The sequence below is a fragment of the Myotis davidii genome, unplaced genomic scaffold (genome assembly GCF_000327345.1).
Source record: "Myotis davidii unplaced genomic scaffold, ASM32734v1 scaffold604, whole genome shotgun sequence".
Taxonomy (NCBI): Eukaryota; Metazoa; Chordata; class Mammalia; order Chiroptera; family Vespertilionidae; genus Myotis; species Myotis davidii.
The window spans coordinates 182,231-193,314 of NW_006294875.1; the positions used below are offsets into that span (position 1 = coordinate 182,231).

At 41.2% G+C, this 11,084-nt stretch overlaps 1 protein-coding gene across 8 annotated transcripts in view; it reads left to right on the plus strand.

The window, feature by feature from the left end:
- TXLNG (taxilin gamma) overlaps window positions 1-11,084 on the plus strand; it is a 56,060-nt gene that overhangs the window by 30,080 nt on the left and 14,896 nt on the right. For all 8 annotated transcript variants that reach the window (XM_015567619.1, XM_006769427.2, XM_015567623.1 and 5 more), the window contains 3 exons: window positions 2,084-2,278; window positions 5,488-5,607; window positions 7,148-7,222. In XM_015567619.1, coding sequence (XP_015423105.1) covers window positions 2,084-2,278; window positions 5,488-5,607; window positions 7,148-7,222 — 390 coding nt within the window. The remainder of the gene's footprint in view (window positions 1-2,083; window positions 2,279-5,487; window positions 5,608-7,147; window positions 7,223-11,084) is intronic.

An 11,084-nucleotide genomic window follows, 5' to 3' on the forward strand; every position in this document is an offset into this window, starting at 1 on the left:
ACGGGGGGGTGGGCCCCAACCTCCCTATCCACCCTGTTCTGTTCGTGACAGGGTGTGGTGCCCCAAACCACCCCCACGGGCCCTACTCTGTGTGTGACGGGGTAGAGCCATAACCTCCCCATTGGCCCTGCCCTGAGTGTGACAGTGGCGGCGCCCCAACCCCCTGATGGGCCCTGCTCTGTGTATGACAGGGTACGGAGCCCCACCCCCCCTGATTGGCCCTGCTCTGTGCGTGACAGGGGATGGCGCCGCAACCTCCCCATCGACCCTGCCTTGAGTGTGACGGGGCGGTGCCCCAACCCCCCCATCGGCCCTACCCTGAGCGTGACTGAGGGTGGCATCGCGAACTCCCAATCCGCCCTGCTCTGTGCATTACGGGGGGGCGCCCCAACTCCCTAATCGGCCCTGCTCTGAGCCCGACCAGGGGCTGCACCTAGGGATTGGGCCTGCCCTCTGCCACCCGGGAGCAGGCCTAAGCCAGCAGGTCGTTATCTCCCAAAGGGTCCCAGACTGCGAGAGGGCACATGCCGGTCTGAGGAACCCCCCCTCCCCGCCGAGTGCACAAATTTTTGTGCACTGGGCCTCTAGTCCTATATAATAAAAGGGTAATATGCAAATTGACCGAATGGCAGAATGACCTCCACACAGTAGCTGTCCCTGGTGGTCAGTGCCCTTTCGCAGGGGGAGCACCACTTAGCCATAAGCCGGGCTGACAGCTGGCGAGTGCAGTGGCCCACTTCCACGGCGCAGCGCTAAGGATGCCCAGCTGAGCCTAAGCCATCATTTGGACGTCCCTCAAGGGCGCAGGCTGCGAAAGGGTGCAGGCTGGGCTGAGGGACCCCCCACCCCCACCCCAGTGCACGAATTGTTGTGCACCAGGCCTCTAGTTTAAAATAATAATTCCTGTGTCTACTTGGAGACAGAGTTACCATCTTACTCTTTTGCTTGATCTGATGCTTAGGGTCCCTCATAGGTGCTCATGGGGTTCTAGATGAGATAGGTATTTAGAGCAAGCTCTCCTGCTTGGAGCTATGGCTTAGGAAGCTCAAAGTTGCCAGTTTTCTGCTGAGCACTGATGTAGTTCATTACCACGTGTGAGAATATGACATGCGATGAGAACCAAGTGGGAACAGACCAGAGGCAGAATGAGCCTGGGAAGGGAAAGCACGTGCTGAGCCCCCTACTGCCCCCCCTTTGGGCTGTTACTCAGCTGCCTTGCCAAGCTGCCTTTGCCCATGCCAGATACCCAGTTCCTGAGTACTTTTAGAAGAGCAGTTGGCCGATTATAAAGGAAGAGGGAGCAGGCACCCAAAGATTAATTGGTACCAACAGTGGAAGAAGGAAAAAGAGCAGAGACACAGGGCAGGTCCTTCCTCTTGCAGAGTTCAGTTTGATTTTCACTGAGCAGGATCTCCTCAGACTTTCCCACCACAGCACACCCCCAAAGCCTAGAATACAGGAGCACTCAGGAGATGGATCTGCACCTGATGTGGGAGCCTATGGTTTTTTCTTTGCTTTCGAACCTTTGGATTTAGATGTTAATTAAAATAGGTGATATCCCCCCCCCCCCCCATAGCAAATCAATATTTTGTTTGGACTGTTATTTGTTTAGACATGTAATAGTCTTTTAATGCATGTATCCTAGCAAGAGTTGGAAATAGGCTTTTTAAGATACAGATTCCATTTGTCCTCTTGCCCCTAGAAAGTAGAAGGTATATCCTAAGAAGGGATCTCTCTCTTGGGGCTGCTTTAAGATAGAACCAGTGAGGGGGGTACTTGTGAACATAGATGGAGGAAGCTGGCTGGGTGGACAAGCTCCTTACTTGTCTAGCAGTATAGTGTATTTCAGATGGTCACATGGTACTTATTATAGCAGGGCAGTTTGCATCTCTCCCATTGTTCCAACTACTTAGGAAAAGCTGCTTGCTTTTAAATGATAGCCTTCTGGTTGTAACTAAAGGGAAGGAATTAGAGTTCAGAAGTATCACTTCAGGGCAGCAGTAAATGAACCCATGTAGCAGTAGCTTTTGTGAGCACGTTATTCATAGGTCTATACCATTAACCAATTATTTTCCATAATCAGGAAGAAAATGTGCAGCAGGCCCGAGAGGAAGAAGAAAGACGTAAAGAAGCAACCGCGCACTTCCAAATTACTTTAAATGAAATCCAAGCACAGCTGGAACAGCATGACATACACAATGCCAGACTCCGCCAGGAGAATATTGAATTGGGAGAGAAGCTGAAGAAGCTCATCGAACAGTACTCAATGAGGGAGGAGGTAAAGCCATTTTGTTTGTTTCAACAGCTTCTCATTAGCAACTCCTTTTCACCATTCACTACTAAACATGTAAAACTTGTCACATCGTGTTGTACAACTTTTGTGTATGCATAGTGGAAGTCGGGCCTCTTTTTTTTTAAAATTTATTTTTATTGATTTCAGAGAGGAAAGGAGAGTGATAGAAACATCAATGAGAGAGAAACAGCGATTGGCTGCCTTCTGTATGCCACCCTACTGGGGATCAGAGCCTGCAACTTGGGCATGTTCCCTGACCAGGAATCAAACCATGACTTATTGGTTCATGGGTTGATGCTCAACTACTGAGCCACATCGACTGGGCATGTTTTTGTCTTGGTGTGTTTTTTTTAATTTTAATATGTTTTTATTGATTTCAGAGAAAGGAAGGGAGAGAGAGATAGATACATCAATGATGAGAGAGAATCATTGATTGGCTGCTTCTTGCATGCCCATCCTGGGGATCAAGCCCACAACCCTGGCATGTGCCTTGACTGGGAATCAAACTGGCAACCTCTTGGTGCATGTGTTCGACACTCAACCACTGAGGCACACAGACCTGGCATCGGTATTAGGGGTTTTATTTATTTTATTTATTTTTAATTTATTTTTAAAATATGTTTTTATTGATTTCCTAGAGGAAGGGAAAGGGATGTAAACATTGATGATGAGAATCATTGATCGGCTGCCTCCTGCATGCCCTCCCTACTGGGGATCAGAGCCTGCAACCTGGGCATGTGCCCTGACCAGGAATCGAACCAGACCTCCTGGTTCATGGGTAGATGCTCAACCACTGAGCCACACTAGCCAGGCCATTGGTTGATTTCTTGCATGTGCCCTTACTGAGGATCGGACCCGCAATCTTAGTTTATTGGGACGACCCTCTAACCAACTGAGCTACTGTGCCAGGGCCTCCCCCGCCTTTTAAGTTAATAAAATATTGTGCTTTTATCTGTGTTGTATTCCTTCCATAAAAAGAATTAAATGATTGATTAAAATAAAAAAAAAAAGATTGTGGCATCTGCTCTGGGTTACTGTATCCAGTTTACAAGACAAACTTTAGATTATATTAATTTAGAATTTTACATATAGCCCTTCAGAAACAGTTTCTAAAATCATTTTATTTTAATCACTCATCACTTTTTACTTTTTATTATGGGCAATTGCAGACTTAAACAAAAGTAGAGAGAAAATATGTCACCTGGATTCAGTAGATGAACTCATAGTTTCAGCTATATTCCTGTGACCTTCCCCTGGGTTATTTTGTTCTTTTTTGTTTGTTTGTTTACTTTTTTTCTTTGTCTCCTGGGTTATTTTGAAGCAAATCCAAGGTGCCATATTATTCCATTCATATATATTTGAAAAGATATTTCAAAAAAATAAGGATCCTTTTTTAAGCTTACCCACAATACCATTTTCACAACTAAAAATTAACAATAATTACTTAATGTTAAATGTCTAGTTACTGTCCACATTTTTCTGATTCTCTCCCCTTTTATAAATTAAAAAAAAATTATTTTTTTAATCCTCACCTGAGGATATGATTTTTTATTTTAGAGAGAGAAAGAGAGAGAAACATAGATGTGAGAGAGAAAAAAATTGATTGATTGTTTGCCTCTTGTATGTTCCCCAACTGGGACTGAACCCACAATGTAAGTATTTGCCCTGACTGGGAATTGAACCTGTGACCTTTCAGTGCACAATATGGCGTTCCTACCACTGAGCAACACCAGCCAGGGCTCTCCCCTTTTTATTTACTTATTTTTAAAAAATATATTTTAATTGATTTTTTACAGAGAGGAAGGGAGAGGGATAGAGAGTTAGAAACATCGATCAGCTGCCTCCTGCACACTCCCCACGGCGGATGTGCCCGCAACCAAGGTACATGCCCCTGACGAATTGAACCCGGGACCCTTGAGTCCGCAGGCTGACACTCTATCCACTGAGCCAAACCTGTTCGGGCATCCCCTTTTTAAAAGAAAAATTATTTGGATCAAGATTCACATAAAGTCCATCTTTTTCACTATTTGGTGTATCTCAAGTCTATAACAAAGATTTCTTTTTGCTCTTTAGTCTTAGAATGTGTTTATTGAAGAATCTTTTTGTTGTAAAGAATAAAATTTCTATTAGAGTATAAAGCCCTCAGTTTTTTTACAATTCTTTTAGTTTTGTTGTTTAATATGACAGTCTGCCACATTGTAGTTATAGAAAATTTGAAAATCATGTTTAAGTCACATTACTTGTGTCATTAATTTGAACATTATTGGATATTCTTTCTTTGGTAGGAAGAGTTACTCTTTCTGCAACTGAGAAGGGATAATCTGTCTTTTATTATACATAAATAACCACATCACAGTTTTCCGTGGAAATAATAACAGCCTTTTACCAAATGGCTACTATGTGCTGGGCTCCATACACCTTACATAGTGTAACTATTGGATTGGCTTTTATAACTGCAGTGTGGGCATGGCTGTCTCCACATAGGTAGAGGACTAGGATTCAGCAAGGATGAGGGGCATCTGCCTGAGACCATGCCTGCCTTCATAGCATGCTTCTTTCAACTAAGAAATTGGAAAAATTTAACACGGAAAAAAAGTCTACAGAAATTCTGTATATGATACATGAGTTAACAGTTTGAGCTCCTTATCTATCTACTGAGCCACACTGGCCGGGCTGTACCTCCTATTTCTGACCTACTTAGTATGATGGTGAGGCTCAGACTGTATCAAGAAAAAGATGGCCCAGCCAGGGTGACTCATTGGTTGAGCATTGACCTGTGAACAGGAGGTCACAGTTCAATTCCCTGTCAGGGCACATGCCCAGGTTGCGGGCTCGATCCCCAGTAGGGGGTGTGCAGAAGTCAGCCGATAGATGATTCTTTCTCATCATTAATGTTTCTAGCTCTCTCCTCCCCTTCTCTAATATCACTAGAAATATTTTAAAAATAATTTTAGAAATTGGAAGTACTGGCATGCGGCTGCCAAGGTGCTTGATTGCCCACCTCCAAAAGAGAGGGAATGGGGTGTTAGGAGAGGGCCCCATTTTTGAGGTGCCAGACAGAAAGGCACAGTCATTAGCTCTGGTGGCATTAGTGGGGAAAGTAGAGTAAGAAGCCAGGCATTGTAACTCGTGTTACGTTTCCTAGTTGTGCTCCATTTTCATTAAGTGATGGGAGAATTTGACTTTCCCTGCAGCATATTGATAAGGTGTTCAAACATAAGGAAGTACAACAACAGCTTGTGGATGTCAAGCTTCACCAGACCTCACAGCTGATAAAGGAAGCTGATGAAAAACATCAGAGAGAGAGAGAGTTTGTAAGTTCTGTTTCTTAAAAAGAAATTATTGCCTAATTGTAACCAAAGCCATTTAAAATATGTTAACTTATTCTACATATATTGTAGTACCTGGGTCATGGTAATTGTTTTGTTTTTTAATGTTTTCTTTTGTATTTTGCTCTAGATTGAGAAGGGTATGTGTGTGTTAGAAAGCATTAGGCTTTTTATTTCTATTAATTTTTTGTATAGAATTACTAGAGAGATTAGACCACATTACTGGAAAGACTTGCACTTGTTTGACTTTTCTATGCTTAGAATGTTTATTTCACTTTTAGGTAATGGCCACCAAGTTCAAGAATAATACCAGTATTTAGTACATTAAATTTGGCAATTCAGTTTAATATTACCCAAGCTTACCAAACATGGGTCTCATATAATACTGTTACATTTTGTTTTCAATAAAGTACCTTGAAACTAGGGAAACTATTTGTTTACTTGTATAATTTTCTGATAAAAATTTTAACAAAATTCTCTATACCCTAATCACTCAGCATTGTTCTCAGAGTACGTATATGCTTAGATTATATTGCCTGTCTATAATTGTGAATACAGTGGGATTTCATTGGGTGGGTATGTATATTTAACACCTGGCAATTCAACTATATGTGCTTAACAAAAAAAAAAAGAGAGAGAGAAATGGTTATGATAATGAAGACTGTTCCATCCAGCTTTCCCTCAAATTAGCTAGGCCCCAAGGCTGGTCTGGCATGAAGACTCCTTCCTGAGTGGCCCTCATGATGTGAACAGGTCACATTGAGTGTGCATGTAGGGTTAAGAGGAGACGCATTGTTCCCACAACGTGATCCTGTCGTCTGAACTGACAGTGCTATCCCAGGTGTAACTAAAAACGTGGGTGTTATTTCCAGATTTGGAATGTAATTTCATTTATGCATCCACATGCACATTATACATATATGTTTTCTGGTTGGTTTAAGGACTTTTTGAGGCTTATTTGGACTATGTATGACATTTTACTTCAGGGACTGCATTTCATAGATGCCTACTATGCAACTTCATTATATAATTTTCTTGAAGCTCAAATAAATTAAGGCTCCCCCCCCCCCCACCCACACACTTTTTAAAAAGTAATCAGAAACCAGGTCTCTGATTTTGTTGCTTAGCTCCATACCCTACCCTTTCATCTTGCCTCTGTGGAGTAGAGGGGCTTTCTAATGCACCCATATGTCAAGATTCCTAGCCATGTTTTCTGCTAATACCAGACTTCGAATTATTTTTTACCTAAAATACAAAAATTTAGTCTTGAATTTTTTAAACCTATTATTAGGCCTCCACAGTACATTTTCTAAGGAGTAAGATTATTCCTACATTCCTATGTGTTAATAAGTGGTACAGATCGAAGATATAGGTAACTGGCACTTGGTGTAACAACATTTCACCTATAGACTTGGGGTTCTTAATAAAACAATGATTGGGAGGATTACGCTTATCAAGTCATTTCACATTGTAGTCATACTTGTAATTACGATTAGTATTTTGCCAGAATGTTTCTGTTTTCTAGTTGTTAAAGGAAGCAACAGAATCGAGGCACAAATATGAACAAATGAGACAGCAAGAAGTACAACTAAAACAGCAGGTAATTTGACAGCAGGTTATAGTACAATTTATAAGAAAAATCTGTGGTTCATTTGATATATACCTTGAATCTCCTAAGATGCTTCTGCTTGTTCCCAGCTAGAACTGAGAGTAGATCACGTGTTTCTCCTAGAGCAGCGGTTCTCAACCTGTGGGTCACGACCCCTTTGGCGGTCGAACGACCCTTTCACAGGGGTCGCCTAAGACCATCCTGCGTATCAGATATTTACATGATGATTCATAACAGTAGCAACATTATAGTTATGAAATAGCAACGAAAATAATTTTCTGGTTGGGTCACAACATGAGGAACTGCATTTAAAGGGCCAGAAGGCTGAGAACCACTGTCCTAGAGTTTTCCTCTTCATTTAGGGTGACCAACTCGTCCCCATTTGCCTAGGACTTTTCTGGTTTTAGCACTTGAAGTGCTGCATCCCAGGAAACACTTAGGTCTCAGGCAGACTAGGATGATTGGTCATACCATCTGCAATGTCCCCCTTCCAATATCCCAGGTATTTCCTCCCTTTGTCAGTCTGTTCCCATGTGTGTCAGCTAATTTTCCAATTAAAGAAAAAAGGATAAATCTTCAGATTTAAATTTTTTTGTATTAAGTAGAACCTCATGAAATTGTTGAAAGTTGACTTCTTTGACCTACAAAATGTCAATCTCATAGTAGAACCTAAAATCTTCGAAAGTTTGTGCTCTGAGAACATAGCCCATTTTAAAAACTGCCCATTGGGACTATACAGTGCTACTCCCAGGTAGAGCTGTGGGGTGGTGTTTTTAATGGGGCTCTCCCTACTTTTCCCATTCTTTTTTTTTTAATATATTTTATTTATTGATTTTTTACAGAGAGGAAGGGAGAGGGATAGAGAGTTAGAAACATCGATGAGAGAGAAACATCAATCAGCTGCCTCCTGCACGCCCACTACTAGGGATGTGCCTGCAACCAAAGTACATGCCCTTGACCAGAATCAAACCTCTGGGACCTTTCAGTCCTCAGGCTGATACTCTATCCACTGAGCCAAACTGGTTAGGGCCCATTCTTTTTTTCTTTTTGTATATGGTACAGTATTGTTGACTATAGTCACCATGCTGTATATTAGATCCCTGAAACTTATTCATCTTATAACAAAGTTTGTACCCTTTGACAACATCTCCTCGTTTTCCCCATGCCTCATCTCTGGCAAGTAGCATTTTACTCTGTTTCTATGATTTTATCTCTTTAGATTGCACATATATATAAGTGAGATCATACAGTATTTGTCTTGCTCTGTCTGAATTATATCACTTAGCATATGCTCTAAAGGTACATCCATGTTATCACAAATGGAAAGATTTCCTTTTTTTATGGCTGAATAATATTCCGTTGTGTACATACACCACATTTTCTTTATTCATTCATCTGTCGATGGACACTTAGGTTGTTTCCATATCTTGGCTATTGTGAATAATGCTCCAGTGCAGTGTGAGTGCAGATACTTCTTTGAGATAGTGATTTCATCTCTTTCAGATATATGCCCAGAAATGGGATTGCTGGATTATATGGTAACACTATTTTTTATTTTTTTAGAAACCTCCATACTGTACCAATTTACATCCCCACCAACACTGCACAGGATTATCTTTTATCCACATTCTTATCAATATTTGTTCTCTTATTATCCTATATAATAAAAGCCTAATATGCTAAGTGTCTGGTCGGCCATTCAACCAATTAAAGCGTAATATGCTAATGATATGCTAAGGCCACTCAACTGCTCGCTATGACATGCACTGACCACCAGGGGGCAGACACTCCCAACTGGTAGGTTAGCTTGCTGCTGTGGTCTGGCCGATTGGGACTGAGACGGGTTGGCCACTCCCTGGAGCCCTCCTTTAGTCCCTCCCTGGCTGGCCAACCTCCCGCATCTCTCCCCGGCCCCAGTCGTGCACCAGTGGGGTCCCTCAGCCTGGCCTGCGCCCTCTCGCAATCCAGGATCCTTCGGGGGATGTCGGAGAGGCAGTTTCAGCCCGATCCCACAGGGGGAGCACCTCTCAGCCTAAGCCATCAGTCAGACATCCTCCCCCCCTTCCTGTGCACACAAATTTTGTGCACCAGGCCTCTAGTTTTTTTTTATAATAGTCATTCTAATGAGGTAGTATCTCACTGTGGTTTTTGTTTGCATTACCCTGATGCAGTGATGTTTCAACCTTTTTCATCTCATGGTGCACACAAACTAATTAGTAAAATTCTCCTGCATGCCAAAAATATTTTTTGCTGATCCAACCAAAAAGAAAAGGTATGATTTTGACTCATTCACACCAGGCTGCTATTGTTGTGTTGGCTGTTGTCATTTTTTTTTTCATTTGACAATCTAAGGGAAAAGAGGTCAGTGCCCGTGATAAATTCTTGTAGCACACCAGTTGAAAATCTGCTGCCCTGATGATTAGTGATATTGAATACCTTTTCATGTACTTCTTGGCCATTTGGATGTCTTTGGAAAAATGTCTATTCACGACTTCTGCCCATTTTTAAATTGGATTGTTTGTTTTATTGCTGTTGAATTGTATGAGTTCCTTATATAATTGGATAGTAACCGCTTATCATATATATGGTTTGCAGGTATTTTCTCCCATTCCATAGGTTGCCTTTTCATTTTGTTGTTTCTTCTGCTGTACAGAAGATTCCTATATTTTTATGGTTAGCAGGTTTTAGCTAAATGTTTTTTAATTAAGGCATGTATATATTTTTTTAAAGTAAGTTTTTTATTGATTAAAAATATATTTTTATTAAAAATATTTTTTTATTTCAGAGAGTAAGGGAGAGGGAAAGAAAGAGAGAAACATCAATGATGAGAGAGACTCATTGGTTGGCTGTCTCCTGCACGTTCCACACTGGGGATGGAGCCCACAACCTGGGCATGTGTCCTGACTGGGGAATAGAACCAGGGACCTCTTGGTTCATAGGTCAATACTCAACCACTGAGCCAAACTGGCAAGGCTGTACATTATTTTATTAGACATGATGCTATTGAACACTTAATAGGCTACAGTATAGCGTAACCATAACGTGATATGCAATAAGAAAACAAAAAGTTTGTGACTTTTTATTGCAATATTCACTTTATTGTGGTGGTCTGGAACTGAACCCACAATATCTGAGTAGTACAATATGGCCGTAGTATTCATTGCAAGTTTGTACCAGTCAACAATATCTGTTCTATTTCCCCTCCTGTCATCCTCTGGTAACCACCATTTTACTCTGTTTTTAAGAGCTTTTTTAGTATCCACATTTAAGTGATCTATCATACAGCATTTATCTTTCTCTGCTTGATTTTCCTCACTTAACCTAATGTTCTCAGGGTGATCCATGTTGTCATATAATTAAGTTTTAGAAATCCTGTTTTCTTGTACATTTATTGCTGCATTAGAATCTTGGAGCATACTATTTCTACAGTTTCCAAGCATGTGGCTCTCAGCAGAGAAAGCACCCATCTTTGTTGGTAGGCAGAGAGGAGATTAAACTGGGCTGTGCAGAAGCTTTTCCATGTAGTTGTGGTTTTTTGCTTTTGTTGTTTGTGCTTTTGGTGTCAGATCCAAAAAAATCATTGCCAAGACCACTATCAGGAGCTTTTTATTTTTGTTTTCTTCTAGGAGTATTATGATTTCAGGTCTTATGTTTATGTTCTTAATCCATTTCAAGTTAATTTTTGTGAGTGGTGTTTAAGATAGCAGTCCAATTTCATTCTTTCACATGTAGATATCCAGTTTTCCCAGCACCATTTATTGAAGAGACAGTCCTTTCCCCACTGAGTAATCTTGGCCTCCCTGTCACATATTAGTTGACCATATATATATATTTTTTAATTAAATCTTTATTG